This window comes from Excalfactoria chinensis, chromosome 13, assembly GCF_039878825.1.
Source record: "Excalfactoria chinensis isolate bCotChi1 chromosome 13, bCotChi1.hap2, whole genome shotgun sequence".
In the NCBI taxonomy this organism is placed as follows: Eukaryota; Metazoa; Chordata; class Aves; order Galliformes; family Phasianidae; genus Excalfactoria; species Excalfactoria chinensis.
This window is the reverse complement of record NC_092837.1, coordinates 5,414,724-5,431,151: the sequence shown is the minus strand read 5'-3', so window position 1 is coordinate 5,431,151 and position 16,428 is coordinate 5,414,724. Positions and strand designations below refer to the sequence as shown.

The window sequence follows — 16,428 nt, the reverse complement described above, 5'->3', positions numbered from 1 at the left end:
AGTTTTAAACCTGAGAGAATTCACACTGGTGTTAGTGGTGGATACCTTAAATTCTTGCTGCTTTGTACTTCAAAGCTCAGTTCAGTCTTTACACATAACCATATAAATACAAGTGAAGCATAACACCACAGCAAAAGAAAACTTCCCACTTTCCACACACACCTTGATTTCAAGCACACGGGACCTAGATCTGAGCAAGGGCTGCAGTGTGGCAGCATGAGAAGGGCCAGCAGATGTCTCATTGAGCCTGCAGATTCACTACCACATCTCCACAGTGTACATGAAAGAAGAGAGAGCAAAATTAATTTACTTGGCTGTGTGAGCCCTTCAGAGCCCAAAGCAAACAAGCCCTGCAGCCAGCTCTCTGCATTGCTTCCCATTACCTAATGTGCTCTCTTCTTTCTCTGGTGACTTGGTTTGGGTTCAGCAGAGGACATGAGCTCCTTGCCAGAAGAGAGGGATGTGCCAGGGGCAGTTCTGGGCCTTTTAAAATCCACTTTGTACAACAATAGCAGGAGTGACATTAATCTGGTGGACTGAAGAGCCTACCCAGTCTCAGTTTACTTGTGTCTCCCATCAGCTACGTCTTACAGAGTGAAAAGCAGCTCCAGATTCACATGCATCTGAAGGTTGTGTCATAAAGCAACAAAGCCTAACCAGTGTCTGCAAGGTAGCTGCAACACTCAGATCCCTTTAGGAACGTACACCAAGAAAGTCTGACACATTTTAGGAGAGTGAGACTGTGGTTTTCCAGCAATTAATATGCATATCTGCAGAACATTACAAAGACATTTTTGCAATTGTGAATTGTTTCCTCTTTCCACCCCATTCATCTCCCCAGCGTAATATTCCATGAACAGCAGAAACACACGGGGCATTTCTGATCTGTGCAGTAGACCAACCACTCCCCATGGGGCTGGTATGACACCAGTGCCCTTTCTCTGTCACCAATGCAAGTCTTCCAGCTCTCCTATGGGACCAGCAGTAGCCACATCTGTATCTCCCTTGGAATCAAATAACCTTTTGATTTGAAAGGGACATTTAAAAGCCATCTGGTCCAACTCCCCTGCAATGAACAGGGACACTCACAGCTCCATTGGGTGCTCAGAGCCCCTCCAGCTTGACCTGGGGTGTCCAGCACCTTTCTAGACCACCTGTGCTAGTGTTCTCTTATCACTTTGGATTTGCAGTACTCCATAAATGTCTGTTTTCTTCTTCTTGCCCCTTCTAGAAGGAGATATGCTAGGACAGTTCACAGTTGACCAAATTGAAGGAGAATGGACAATTTCTTCCAAGAAGCCCTTGGACAGAGAAGATACAGAGAAATATCTCCTCAAGGTGATGGCTTCTGATGGGAAATTTCAGGCTACCACCGAAGTGGAAATCTTTGTTCTGGATATCAACGACAACAGCCCTGAGTGTGGCCAGGTAAGGCAGCTGTCCTGCTACATCAGGGGGCACAAGGGGAAGAAAAGGCAGGAAGAGCACATGCTGAGAGGGTTTGGCTTGTCATGTTTCTCACACAATCCTGTTGCTTTGATTATACTTAGCAATTTTAATTAAGGCGCACGTCAAGCAAGAACATTAAATTTAGCCTCCAAGCATGTTTGCCAGCAGTAAGTGAATACCTAAGCATTATGAAGGATAATTTTTGGAGATAAACAATGCCAGGAAACCTTCTGGGTAGGGGCATGTAAATTACCAAGTTTTATATCCTGCTAAGTTGAAAAATTCCCATCAGGAGAGCTGTAACTGTGGAGAGCTGATCACTGGTATGGATCTTACGGTGAGAAAGAACAGAAGAGGCTGTTTCCCAAAGGAGAGTCAGAGGCTTGGGTGAAATGAGCTCACTGGTCCCAGTCCATACCCTAGAATCAGCTGCTCTCCTCTCAAAGGCATGATGCAAAATACTGGCCTCCATGTGTATCAGCAGAGACCAGCAGCAAGTCCTGAAATGCACCCACAGCAGCCTGCATAGTCTGATGTAAGAGGGAGGATAAAAGAAGCTACATCTATTATTTAGCACTTGTTAACAAAAAATCTAGGCTTTAGAAGAAGTTAAAGGTATCACTGTCAGTCCAAGTGTCAGAACTGACACATAGAATCGTTAAGGTTAGAAGAAACATCTAAGATCACCACATCCAGCTGACAGTCTATCCCCACCATGCCCACTAACCACGTCCCTCAGTGCCACAGTACTTGAACACCTCCAGGGATGGTGACCCCACCATCTCTCTGGGCAGCCCATTCCAGTGCCTAACCACTCTTGCTGAGAATAAATGTTTCTTACTATCCAACCTGAACCTCCCCTAACACAGCTTAAGGCAATCACCTCTCATCCCACCATACTGGTAACAGGGCTGCTGCTTTACCCTATTCAACAACCTGTTATGCGTTGTCATAGTCAAACCAATTACTGACATTTCTTTTTAATATCATAAAGCTAGATAGAAATCATCAGTTTAATCATGGGTCACATTTTCTGTATCTCCAAGCCTCTCTCCCTGAGGTCTATGTCCTTCCCAAGCTGTGGTTTTCACTGTTGGCTGCTGTTCCAGCCAGGGACACCAAAGTGCCAAATGTAACAGGTCTGTCCTCCAGTCTGGGCTCACGTACCCTGGTGCTGTCATCCTTCACACCACCAAGACATAAGGCACCTTGTGTTTTCCTACAAACCACATGTTTTACCCTTTTCTATGAAGCTTCTCCTGTTCCATTCCCCCTCACACGATGTGAAGGTGTTCTGGAGACAGGTCAGATGCCAATGACACCTTCTGTCCTTGCCAGATATTCTACACTGGAAGAGTCTCCGAAGATGCTCAGCCAGGTCATTTCATTTTGAAAATATCAGCGACCGACCCTGATGTTGGCAGCAATGCCCAGATCACGTACAGCCTGCACGGCCCTGGCGCAGAGGAGTTCCGCCTGGGTCCCCACACTGGTGAGATCAGGACCTGCATGCAGAGCTTTCCTCCTTTCCATACTTGGGGCTCAATATATGCAGTAGGGTTTGCAGTTGCTGGACACAAGACCACTTCCCATTCTTTCCCACAGGGGAACTGACCACCTCTGCACCTCTTGACCGAGAGCAGAAGCCCACCTACCACCTGGTTGCCAAAGCTACCGATGGCGGCGGCCGCTCGTGCCAGGCAGACATAACACTGACCATAGAGGACACCAATGACAATGCACCCAGATTCTTCCCCAGCCACTGCGCCGTCGCTGTTTTTGACAACACCACCACAAAAACACCCATTGCCGTGGTATCCGCCAGGGACCTTGATGAAGGTGAGTCAGGGTGAGATTTACATTATAGCAAAGTCCATCTTTCATCCTGAATAGAAAGCTTTAAAAGCTAGGGAAGGGCTGCAGCACTTGGGCATAGATGAGTGAGTCTTGGCAAGAGCCTGCCTGGATCTCATCACTGACATGTTCTTGACTAGCAGGCTGGCATCAGCACCTGTCAGAAATGCACATCTGCAGAAACATGCACAGAATTAAAGGAAAAGCTCATCAACTGTAACAGTAATGCACAGCACAAACTACGACACACAGCTCCAAACTGGACAGAAATCACATGAAAGACAGAGACAAAATGGGCATAATAAGGACCAAAGGAGCTGTGTGTCTGGAGAGGGTAGATGATATCATAGAACCATAGAATATCCCAAGTTAGAATGGACCTGTAGGAATCATCGAGTCTAACCTCTGGTTCCACACAGGACCACCCAAAATGGGTGGAGAAGTCCTTGGAAAACAAAAGATATAGGCAAAAGGCTCCTAAGAAAAGTGTTGAGCAGAGACTGAACTTACATGATATAAAAGCAAGACCTGCTTTGGAAGCAGAGATGAAGGAAAATGACATTTAAAAACAGGGGGATATGGGTGGACAGGGGCACATTTGAAGAAGATGTTCATGCAATCCCCAGTTTCCCTAGAAATATCATCTCACCAAGGCATATATCATCCTTCTAGATAAAAGAATTAATACCAGCAGCATTCCTAGCCACAAATTTATGCAGCTTGTCCCTTACCCTTCCAGGTCTCAATGCCGAGGTTGTCTATTCCCTCTCTGACTCTGCCAATGGACACTTTTCAATTGAGGAAACCACGGGGGTGATCCGTCTGGAAAAGCCCCTGAAGGACTCGCAGCACTCAGCCTTTGAGCTGACGGTCTGTGCCACTGACCAGGGCACCCCGCAGCCCCTCTCTGCTCTCGGCACTGTCACTGTCTCCGTTGTGGATCTAAATGAATATCTGCCTGTCTTCCTGGCCCCTGAATATGTGGCCATGGTGAAAGAAGACGTGGCTGTGGGTACGGAGGTCCTCAACTTATCAGCCTTGACGAGAGACAACGCAGAAAACACAGAGATCAAGTACGAAATTGTGAATGGCAATGACCATGGCAAATTTCAGCTCAATTCAAACACAGGTAAGATGGTCTCACAGCCAAGCCGTGATCCCACATGCTTCATTTCCTAAAACAGATTTCCCCTTCTGTTTCCAAGCTGTCAGATCTCTTCTGTTCCTATACAGAGTACAGTATAGGGACAGAGAATACAGTCTTTGCTTCTTGCCTAAATTTTGTCACCTAAGTCACCGAGTGTGTGATCCAAATCTTTCTGAATGAATGGAAAGATTCCTGTTACGTGTCTGGGATCTGAGATGGGTCCATAAGAAAGAGGAGCAAGGAGAGAAAAGGATGGGAAGACAAGTTCCACTTCAAAATATGGGAGAAGTTGATTTCATTTAAGAAGTCTCTCCCCATCCTGAAGTCAGAAGGAATCCGTAGCCCAGACTAACAGTTTTATTAGGCAGCACTCAATGAATGCAGCTACTACCAATCTATTAACCACAACCAGGTGCTGAGGCAGGATTTCTTGCCAAATAAAGCACTGCTGTATTTGCACAGCATCTGATAAGAGCTGTTATCTCAAGGCCAACATTAGATCCCTGGAACAAGCACTGGCTGCACCTCAGTGGCCTCCTGCTTCTGTCTGTACCATCCTCATTCACAGTGTTTTCCTCAGTTTCTCTGTCCTCGAGGCTCAAGCTAATTTTTCCATATCAATCTTCCCACTGGCACGTGTATCTTAAAAGGCATTTAAAAGATCTTGTGCCCTTTTCTGTCCATCTGCCCTTGCAGGTGCCTTATACATAAATGGGAGCTTGGATTTTGAAGCGAGTCACGAGTACTACTTATCCATTGAGGGCACAAGGAAGGGCTCAGCTTCTCTCAGTGATGTCACCATGGTGGTTATCAACATAACTGATATTAATGACCACGCACCAGAGTTCATCCAAGACCCTTACTTTGCTGATATCCGGGAGGACGCTGCAGTTGGAGAAATCATCCTCACGGTACGATTATGAACAAAACCACGGTTTTTAACCTCATTTTCTTACTCGTGCTGTGTATTATTTGCTCTCCCTCGGTACTTTTTTTCCTCTTTGAGCACAACCATCCAATGGATTTGTGTCATTTGGCACCTAAGATTGAGGCATGACTTAAAAAAGGATGGTTGCCAGAATTCCTGACAGCCCATAAGCAGGGATGGCAGTGAATTACACTGATGTAAACCACCTGCCTTCTTCCTCCTCATTTAAAGCAAGCTCAAAGCAATACCCTTAAAAGACAATGAGGAGCCCTTCCTGAGGATCCTCCCACGGCAAGGCTCTTTTGACCACGAGTCCTAGGTGGTTTTCTTTCTAACAGGTGTCAGCTGATGACTTGGATGGAGCAATGAACAATCAGATCACGTATTCCATTGTGGAAGGGAACCCGCTGGGACATTTTGCCATCCAACCCAAAAGTGGGCAGATCAGCATTGCCAAGCACCTGGACAGGGAGGAGGTGAGTCCCAGGAAATGAGAAAGCTAAAACAGTTGTGCTGTTATGCTGGAGGGAGCAGATTATATTCAGCTGCCTGCTGTTTTCTGAATGAGCTACTAGTAATACTGCAAGCAAAAGGCAAGTTATTCATTTTCTAGACCCACAGATGCTTCTGTAGAAAAGTAGAGCTTTTGAGGAGACAGTAAAGGCTTCAGTGGTCACAGCTCTGTGCTGTGATCTGCTCTACTGGTGCTCTAAGCTGGTTAAGCAAGAGTTGGCCCCAGACTGGAAACCAACATGGCTGGTTTATGCTTCTTTGCATCAGAGCAGATAGAAAACAGGCATGAGCAGGAGCTGGTCATCTGGATAATCTCCTTCTTAAAGCAGTAGCAGCTCAAACTGCTACCAACTGATGTTTGTCCAGCTTGGGTCTCATCCATGCTTGGCAAGTTGTTTCCCTTCTCTGCAGCAGCTGTGAGGCTGATTTTCTCCAGCAAGGTACTTTAAGATTTATGGATGGAGAGTCCCAGCTGAGGGCAGAAGTTATTGCTACAATGCAATGTGTGACCTTAAGTGTTTTAACAAGCTGCAGCAGAGTAACACATGAATGTGAAAAAGTGACCATCCTTCCACTTCTCCAAGTGATCCCACACTATAAATCCCCCAGATCTCCAGCTACTCCCTGACAGTTCGAGCCACAGACAACGGCCACCCTGCTCAGTTCAGCGATGTTGCAGTGCGTGTCCACGTGTCTGATGTCAATGACAACCCTCCTCGGTTCTTCCAGCTCAACTACAGTGTGGTGGTGCAGGTAAGCCAGGACACTGTCTGTTATCCCAGTCTGCCTCAGGGTGCCAAGGTTCTCATACATGGCTCCTGCTGAAGCACAAGGGTGAGACAGCAATGAAACATGCAGTTGCTTTGTGCTCATGGCCACAAAAAGCTGCTGAGATCCGTGGGGGCAGATGTTCTGCCAATAGATGCCATTTTCTCCTAACAGTGGCTGCAGGCGCCTCCTGTTCTTTCTCCTCTCTTCTTTCACACTTCCCAAGCCTGACCAGCAGCCCCTTTTTCCACTCTGTGTACACACCACAGAATAAAGAACAAACTTAAGCACATGGTCAAGCATCACCATCTCTGCTGGAAGCAGACCAGTTGTTGCTTGGACTCAAAACACCTATGGGTACTCAGAAAGAAACGTACCCCAAACATGCTTTCATCTGCTCCTGTGCAGACATGACTCAAGGAGAAAACAAGGGCATCAGCACAACCGTCTGCTTTTAGCTGGTTGACTCTACCACGTGTGTAATGCCATGAAAGGCACTGTCTGCTATTGCTGGCAAGAGCTTCACACAAGGTGTGAGATTTGGTTCTCTGTTCTTTATCCATAAGGCAGCCCAGTGGCAATATAGGTTCTCCTGGGCCTTTCCTCTTTGCCTGCTGTTCTCCACTGGCATCTTTCTGCATTTCAGGAGAACGCCCCAGTGGGTTCCAGCGTCCTGGAGCTGATTATGAGCGACAGAGACTCACCAGAAAATGGACCACCGTATTCATTCCAGATCACTCAGGGCAACGACGGGAAGGCATTTGATGTCACCCAAAATGGTCTGCTGGTGACTTCATCCATCCTGAACAGAAGAATGAAAGAGCAGTACCTATTGCAAGTCCAGGTAAAGCCTGACTTTCTGTCCTGGGATCTGATCTCACAGCTGAGTTTAGGAGTGACAAAATGAGATTAGGATTGCACAGCTGGATGGGAAGTTGTGTGGTACTGGAGAAATCCAACATAGGAATAAAATCCCATTGCTTGGAGCCAAGTCCAGAGCTTGTTTTTCCACAAAGTCTGCCCACAGGAAGCTGGAAACCAGCCTCTGCATTGATGAAACCGGTTAATATGATCACAAAAAACGCTGTCAGTGGTTTCCTTAGACAGCTGCTTTTCCCAGTATAATTCCAGCAACTTCCAGTTTAAAGTGAGAGCTGGCTGCAATCCTGGAATCTTTATCCAAGAATCCCAGAAGTGATTTAATCTCCTTTTTTAAGAAGATGTCTATCTTTGCAAGGTAAACTTATTAATTATCAACATTATCAGTAAGGATAGTGAGTTACAAACAGCAGGATAATACCATCTTCAGTGAAGAAGCTAGGCACTATTATTATCATGAACCTCAACCACTAACTGCCTGAGAATGAGAGAGCTTTATCCTATAACCTGATTATTCACATTTTTCTGCTTTGAGTTTCCTTGGCTCATGCCAGACAGACACTGTCAGAGATGGAAGCTTAGCTTAAATACTCTGGAATCTGAGCAACTGCGTTGATGTACGTGACTGCTTTTATCTTTGTACACCCATTTACATGCAGAAACCCTTTGATTGGCAGTATCTCTACTGATAATTAATTCTTTGGAAATCAGAGCCACTCAGTGCAGGTGCACACGGAGATAAGTGTCCCACCACTGAGGGAAGGTCTCAGTCAGTCTCCATGATGGAAGGCATGCTGTCATGAAAGCCAGCAGCTGGCTATAACAAAGCCTTCTCTTTTCTTTGTCAGGTCTCCGACAGTGGTATCCCTCCTTTGTCCTCATCAGCATTCGTAAACATCCAAGTGACTGAGCAGAGCCAGTATGCCCCCTCAGCGCTTCCGCTGGAGATATTCATCACCACAAATGAGGAAGCCTTCCGAGGTGGTGTGCTGGGCAAGATTCACGCCACGGACCGAGACCCCCACGACACATTGGTGTATACTTTGGTGGCAGAGGTGCCCCAAGAGGGTCTCTTCTCTGTTGGGGCTGCAGATGGAAAGATCATTGCTGGGAATAAGCTGCCCCATGGCCATTATCTACTGAACGTGACGGTCAGTGATGGCACATTCACAGCCACCACCAGTGTCAACATCCATGTATGGTGCTTCACGCAGGAGGCGCTGGACAGGGCAGTGGTGCTTCACTTCCGCCACCTGTCCCCGGAGGAGTTTGTGGGGGACCACTGGCGTAACCTGCAGAGGTTTTTGGGGAACATCCTCATCACACGACGCCAAAACATCCACATGGCCAGCTTACAGCCCGCAGCCACCTCTGACGGAGTGGATCTGCTCTTGGCTGTTGGAGAGCCACACGGCTCCTTGTACGAGCCTCGGGTCCTCGCCAATAAGATCACCGTCTCAGCTGGGGAAATGGACCAGCTCGTTGGACTCCGGATGAAGAAAGCAATTCATGTGCCATGTCACGGGTCAGACTGTGCCCACCGAGTCTGCAAGGAAACCATCCAACTAGACCCAGGCATGATGTCTACTTACAGCACTGCCCGACTCAGCGTCCTCACCCCACGGCACAGCTTGGAGCAAATCTGCTCCTGTAACGGTGAGCAATCCTTGGTAGCATCCCATGATATAAACCTCGTAGAGCTTGAAAATTTCACTTAGTCTTTTTGTTATTTATTTAACCAAGCTCCTGTAGCAATTAATTAAATAGCATCAACACGAGGATTGGAACACGGTGATCTCTAAGGTCTCTTCCATCCCAAGCAATTCTACAAATATCTGTCCGATTGGGAATAGTCATTCATACTTAGCAGCTGGAGAAGCTCAGTGCTTAGATTTTTGATCTTTAAGCTCCTGTGTTTTAGGCTTAGCAAAACACAGACTAACTGATAAACTCCAGGAAAGGCAAGTAGAATGAATATACTCTGTTCATTTTATAGTATTTCAGAAACAAGCCAAAGCAGCAGGGATAGAAGTTAGCATCGCTTAGGCAGGAGTGGTAAGGGGATATTGTGGGCTATGATAAAGATGTGTTAAAGGATGAGGGTGTTGTAGACTGTGCTGAGAGCACCTAAAAGATGCTACGGGATGGGTTTGATCCTGGATAGTTATGGCATCAGGCTGGGGAAGAGGTGAGGCTAGGTACAGTCTCAAAGCATGACAACTTCTGCTTCCAGGAACAGCTGTGAGGTTTGGGGGCCACAGCTACATCTGGTACCAGCACTCCCAGGTGGGGTCCTGGCACATGCACTTCCGCATGAAGACCCACCAGCTGCACGCTGTCGTGTTCTACGCCAACGGCACCGACCACACCACCTTGGAGGTATGCATTGCAATACACAAAGGCCCCTTTCCAGTGTAAAAAACATTAATTTTTTGGGGGAAGGGAATCACAGAAGATGCAGTAATACGTATCTATAGTAATTGACCTAGTGAGCACTTGAGAAGGCCAAGCGAGAGCTGAGCACAGTTTGGCAATCGCTGCAATCACAGCTGATAACTGTTTGTTTTTCTTCCATCTGTGAGTGCCTGTGCTGGCCTCTGGTGTAAAGGCAGCATATGCCCGTATCACAGACCTACATCAAAACTTCTCTGTCTGTGGCTTGCTTCTTCGTTCCTCTCGTACACTGCATTTATGGGACAAAGAATTTATCAGGTGCACAGAACAGACAGAACAGGAGTCCTGCATGCTATTTTGCAGCTCCCACTCTATTCAGCCACATCTTTCAGGTGGTTTCCTTGTTTAAGGAACCAGCACAGCCACAGACATTTCACTCTGACTGTTTCCTTCCTCATTCACACACTGAACCCACCCAGCATTCAAAGTCCATCTCCCTCTTCCACTTTGTCAGTGGAAGGAAATCAGCACTGCCATGGTTTGTAGATCTGGTAGAGGACAGGCTCTCCCAAGGGCATGCATAACATCACTCTTCCAATCGCTAAGCTGATCTGCTATTCAGAAATAGGAAGCAGCAAGAGGGATGTCAAGTCAGGTGCACTGGGAAGGAGCTGGCAGCCTGTCAGCTCTTGCTTCAGGGAATCCAGTTCTCAGCTGTCTCCCAGCCCCAGAAATTGATAAGCCCAATCTACAGACCCATCTGAAGTGAGATCACGTTCCTCCAGATAAAGCCAAGTGACAAAACTCTCCGGTGCACTTGCCAATTGTGCAAAGAGATTTACACACAAGCTGCCCCGAGGCCTTACCAGGGTGTGTGCCAGCTGCACCTGGTTCTTCCTTCCCTCTGCCATGCTCACACTCTCAGCAGCTGCTGAAAGCTAACCTTCCTCCTTATAGGTTTTAAAGAGGAACTCTGGGCCACAGACAGGAATTTCTGATGGCCCAGTTCCATGCTGAGAACACTGGTGTGGTTTGCTTTTAAGTCAGCAACTTCATCCTACCTTGTGGAGAGCAAGGACTGGATTGCATCTCTGCATCTTGTTTTTATATCATCAATGGTTGGAAAGGACCGTAGATGAAATAAGGGCAACATAAATGAGATTGCAGTCTCTCAGGCTTTAGCTGACCCATGCAAAGCTTATGCATGAGTAAAAGAGGATGTTGGAGAGGAAACATCTTAGGATTCATTTTGACTCAAAACACTCGGGCAGGGGACAAAGGAGGTTAAGGATTGCTAAGAATCCCCATGCTAACCATGACTTCTGGGGCGTGTTTTGCAGATGGTTCATGGGGTGCTTCACCTGGGGTACGGCTGCTGGGGAAACTACACCGGGAACCTCTCCTCCTCACGTTTTGTGAGCGACGGGGAATGGCACTCGGTGTTCCTGGAGGTGAAGAATGCTTCGGTCCGTCTGCTCGTGGATGGCCTGGGGAACACCTCCCTCCAGCTGCCCGGGACCTGCAGCACATCCCAGGGCAGGCGAGACCTGCTTTTTGGGGGCCTCCGGCACCCACTCCAGTCCCAAAGAGTCACACGGGGCTTCAGGGGCTGCCTGGATGTGCTTGCCATTAATGGCAGAGAAGTGGTTCTCCTGCATGGGAAAGGGCAATCCAAGGAAGTGATGGAGGAGGTGGGGATGAAGCAGTGCTGCTCCCCGACTGGTGCCTGCAGCAGCAATCCATGCCTGAACAACGGGATGTGCTCTGAAACTCATGGAGGAGGTATGTGAATATTCTACTTATGGGGAATGGGGGGGAGGAAGAGAGAAGGGAAAGACATAACACCTTGATGCATCCTTATGCAAGGAGAAGGAGATGTGCCCCATCCCAGGGGCTCAGGTGGTGGCTGACTCAGTGCAGGAGCAGCTGGGGGCATGAGATCATCATCCTGGCTCTCGGTATCAGACCATGGCCTGCAGGGCAGGAGCATTTCTAAGGAGTGGGCATGACCTGGGAGCGAGCAGCTTTGCCAAAAAACACAAGCACAAATAGAAATTCCACCCTCTCCCCTACATCCTCTTTGCTTAAGGAGCCATTAGCAGAGTTGGAATTGGGCAAGATGTGATCATGCAATGATGGTATCTGGGCAGAAACGAGCCAAGATCTTCATCTATTCCCATTGCAGTCAGTGACTCCCTGGGGCTATGGGAAGGTATATGGGAAAACTGTAAGCTTGCTCATGAGCATCACAGGTTAGCATGAGGCACAAAGTGCTCAGCGGGGGCATGAGGTTACATCATGAGTTTGTACAGATCTCTGCTCAGAGACCTCAGGCACAGGATTACAGACACATGCACAGACATGTCCCTATGAGCTCGCTGGGGTGGGCTAGGGGCCATGTGACCAAGCGAGGACCCTGAGAGGGTCACATTCAAACCCGGCACCGCATCGACTAAAACCACAGGTGCAAAGCTCTGTGAAACGTATCGAACCCCACAGACTATGTCCAGCATCTGCCCTGCAAGCGCCGGCACGTCCCGGCTGCACAACACTGCACACATGTGGCTACAGGTCTGTCCCTGCTCGCATTGCTCTAAAGCTGTGCTACGGGTGAGCAACAAAGGCTTTTGCAGACTGCTGAGGGGTGGAATGCCGGAACATTCCACGTGGCACCACCAGCCGAAGGATCGCAAGAGCTCTGCAGAGCCGGGGCGGTCCCGTGCTCGGAGCTGCACGAAACAACGAACCGAAATCCCACCCAGCAGCAACAGCCCGTCCGCCTCCCCAGCAGCCCCTTAACGGCACCCTCTCACCTCTGCAGGTTACACGTGCATCTGCCCCGGGCTGTTTTCTGGTGAGCGCTGTGAGCTGGGGGACAGTCCCTGCGAGTCCAAGCCCTGCCTGCACGGCGGCACCTGCGTCCTCTCCGGCTCCGGGTATTCCTGCCAGTGCCCCGAGTGGTACCTGGGCGACAGGTAAGGGCTGAAAGGGACGGAGTGTTCCCAGGGATGGCTGAAAGCGTGACCTCAGCAACAAGCGTTGTGTGCTTCTGGAGCTCATTAGATCCACGTGGGAGCAATGCAGTGCGGGGGCTGCCAGCTGTGCTGCTGATCCCTTGATTGCTGGGCTGCAAGGTGTTTGCCTTAGGCCTTGAGCCCTGTAGTTAGTAGCACTCTGGAGTTTTCACCAGCAATATTATAGCATGGATATACCTCCCCACCTGGTACGTGGGTAAATGCATACCAAATGCCTGCAGCTGGGGAAGCAACGACGCCCAGGGGCTGCTCGGAGCTCAGTGACACCCACCTCAGCACGGGCAGCATCACAGCAGCTCCATCTCCCGGCCGGGTCGCTTGGCCAGGGTGGACACCGATGCCCTGAATCAATGCGGAGATAGAAATGAGTGATGCAGCTCTGGGCGTTAGGTGGCAGTGCGGTGATACTGCGCTCACCAGCACTGCGGGCACAGCCGTTGGAGCCCTGGCCGAGAAATAAGAGTGAAAAACTCACAGGGGTTCTTCAGTAACAGTAAGGAAAACCAGCAGGTTCTTCCTAATATGGGGAGGTCATTGCTGCTGGAAGGGATGGAAGGGAAATCCCACGTCCTTCTGGATGGTGGGAAAGAGGCATTGCTCAGAGCAGGATGCCATGGGTTGGGTCTCACCCCCAGGCTGATGCCTCTGTTTCCATCCCTCCAGGTGTGAGAAGCTGGCTGAGGAATGCCAGGACAACCCGTGCCTTAACGCCGGGCGCTGCGTGAGCACCCAGGGCTCCATCCGCTGCATCTGCCCATCAGACTACCAGGGCGATTACTGCACGCAGCCCATCATCACACCAGCCATCGTGCCCACGCACTGGGCTGTGGGTCCTGAGGAGATAGCTGAGATCACAGCTGGTGTGCTGGGGGCAGCCATCCTGGCTGTGGCTTTTGTGTTCTTCCGCAAGTGCTACCGGCACCGGGCCAAGGCCCACAAACCGGTGGCACGGGAGGACCCCGATCTGCTGTCCAAGAGCGAGTTCTCCAAGAGCGTGGGTGTGGGCACTCAGGCCGTGCCTCCCATTGAACTCAACATCCTCAGCGATGCGACCCACAACAACCTGGACCGGGCGGCACCGGAACAGCGCAAAGCCAGCGGTACCCCTGAGTTTGTCACCTTCAACTCAGCCAACGGGCCCAAGCACCGCGGCACCATCGTGTGCAGTGTGGCACCTAACCTGCCCCCGGCCCCCCCATCCAACTCTGACAACGAGTCCTTCGTCAAGTGCACCTGGGCCAGGGAGGAGATGGGTCAGTAACCACAGCTTGCTCTTGCTTTTATCCCTGGGGGGGGTGGATGGTAGGTTTGCAAAGGCAGGAGACCAACAGTGGAAATCAAGATGCTAAAATTCAGTGTGACTTGTAGTGGCATCCCCTGCATCAGCTGCCAGAGGGGTCACAACAAAGGGAAGCAGCCCCAGGCAGCCAGGTCCCTGCTTGGCATGGCCCAGAGCTCACCAGGAGCTCAGCAGCATCAAGGACAGCTGCCAGATGGAAGTACCATAAATTATCCCAGGTTGGAAGGGACCTCTGAGGATCACCGAGTCCAACTTTGGGTCCATGCAGGGCCACCTAAAAATCAGGTTATACCAGAGGTACAGACAAAGGGAGGTACAGGGAGAGAGCTCCAGTGAGTCACTTGCTCTGCCCCATCCCATCACTGTGCCAGCTTCTTGCACCCATGTGGCACGATGAGGAGTGCCTTTTAGGTCCCAGTGCGAGCCCCAAAGCTTCCTCTGTTCCCAGGGCAGACACTACAACTCAACTGCCTGCTTCCCATCGTTCCTCTCTTTGGCTGCCACATCTCCTGCAGCTCAGGCTTATACAGCAGGAATTAGCAGCAGGGAGAAAGCAGCCCTCGCAGCACACAGCTAACACAGCTCTGTTTCCTTCCAGTGTACCCAGCAGAAACCACCTACTGGCCACCACGCTACCTGTCCTCCGACGTCCAGGAATACTCCCACTACGAGATCATCCAAGGTCCCCCCGCCATGCCCTCCTCCCACCCTCCTCTCCCCCCACCACCCCCTCCACCAGCAGACCCGGAGCCAGTCACTCTCTATGGGGGTTTCCCTTTCCCACTGGACCAAAGCAACAAGCGGGCACCCATCCCTCCCCGCTACAGCAACCAGAATCTGGAGGACCTCCTACCGCTGGGTCCCGTGGAGATGGCAGCATCCCAATGCCAGAACGAGTACACGGCCATCAGTTATTACCCAGCCCAGCTGGTGCAGGGTGAAGGTGCCCCGTACCCACCAGATCCTGGCTACAAGCGGGTGAGCATGCGGCTGAGTGTGGCTCAGCCTTCCTATGCTGACTGTGAGGTGGGGGCCCATCCGCCCGCCCTGCGCACCCAGCCCCCACCACCCCCCAACTATGAGGGCTCTGACATGGTGGAGAGTGACTACGGCAGCTGCGAGGAGGTGATGTTCTAACAGAGAGACTCGTCCTTGGGATGAGATGGGAAGTGCCGGAGCTGGCATGCGATACCAGGGGATTTGCGGTTCCCCTGGCCCAGCTTGCAGCATCTCCCCCTGCATGGCTGGGCTGTAACTTGGCTGGATCCTTGTCCCTGCACTGCAGACAGAGGGGAAATGCTCCAGCCACAGCCAGGACGTGGCGGATGCTCCTGGGATGCTAATGACTAATACACTTTGTGGGCACCACACATCTACCGCTCTGTGCTGCCCAGCCATGGGGAGGAGCAGAGCAGCACCACAGGGACAGTGGTGGCGGAGGAAGCACGGAAGGACCAGCAATGGCCAAGCCCAGGTGGCACACAGGTCTCCCTGCATCCAGCTCTGGCCCTGAGTTTGCATCAGGGAGATGGTTTGCCCAGTGGGATGGTGCAGCTGGTGCACAGCCTCTTCTCCATCTGTTCCCCAGGGTGAGAGATAGGAATAGGCAGCCAGTATCACCAGCACAGCCTCACATGGCAAAAAGAAGTCCAAGAAAGCGAACTTAAATCCATTTCTACAGAAGAACCGAGCACTGAGGAGTAGACTGAAACCTGCTGCAGGGCACCCAGCCACAGAGCAATGGGCACAGAGACTGGCACAGCCATACCCACAGCTCTCATGGGCCCCAGCTGGTGACTACAGTACCCAGCCCTGCCACCCCCAGCAAGGGGTCCTGGGTCTGTTGTATCCATAATGGACCAAACAAACTGCCCGCGTGGCACCTCCAACACAGGACAGGCACCAGGTGCTGCCCACGGACAGGCCCATCCAGCCTCCTGCTTGGGATTGTATTGTTTCTTGTGAGAGGTTCGCTTTGGTCGGTTGTTTGATGGAATATTTTTTTCACTGTTTTGTTGAACTTTTTTGTTGCAAAGTATTAAAAGAGTTGGTTTGGTTTGTTTGGTTTTTCACTATTATGATTTCATTGGATAACACTTGATTCCTTTGCAACTAAGATATGGCTCCAGCAAAGAACAGCCCTTAGAACACCTCAGTCTGC

General features: G+C 50.2%; 1 protein-coding gene across 1 annotated transcript in view; it reads left to right on the top strand.

The window, feature by feature from the left end:
• Positions 1 to 16,341, top strand: part of FAT2 (FAT atypical cadherin 2) — a 37,190-nt gene extending 20,849 nt beyond the window's left edge. The window contains exons 10-23 of the mRNA XM_072348574.1: positions 1,232 to 1,428; positions 2,788 to 2,941; positions 3,055 to 3,288; positions 4,043 to 4,432; positions 5,147 to 5,361; positions 5,717 to 5,854; positions 6,501 to 6,644; positions 7,306 to 7,503; positions 8,387 to 9,194; positions 9,772 to 9,917; positions 11,273 to 11,714; positions 12,754 to 12,907; positions 13,631 to 14,220; positions 14,866 to 16,341. Coding sequence (XP_072204675.1) covers positions 1,232 to 1,428; positions 2,788 to 2,941; positions 3,055 to 3,288; positions 4,043 to 4,432; positions 5,147 to 5,361; positions 5,717 to 5,854; positions 6,501 to 6,644; positions 7,306 to 7,503; positions 8,387 to 9,194; positions 9,772 to 9,917; positions 11,273 to 11,714; positions 12,754 to 12,907; positions 13,631 to 14,220; positions 14,866 to 15,404 — 4,349 coding nt within the window. The 3' untranslated portion in view covers positions 15,405 to 16,341. The remainder of the gene's footprint in view (positions 1 to 1,231; positions 1,429 to 2,787; positions 2,942 to 3,054; positions 3,289 to 4,042; positions 4,433 to 5,146; positions 5,362 to 5,716; positions 5,855 to 6,500; positions 6,645 to 7,305; positions 7,504 to 8,386; positions 9,195 to 9,771; positions 9,918 to 11,272; positions 11,715 to 12,753; positions 12,908 to 13,630; positions 14,221 to 14,865) is intronic.
• Positions 16,342 to 16,428: the final 87 nt, after the last annotated feature.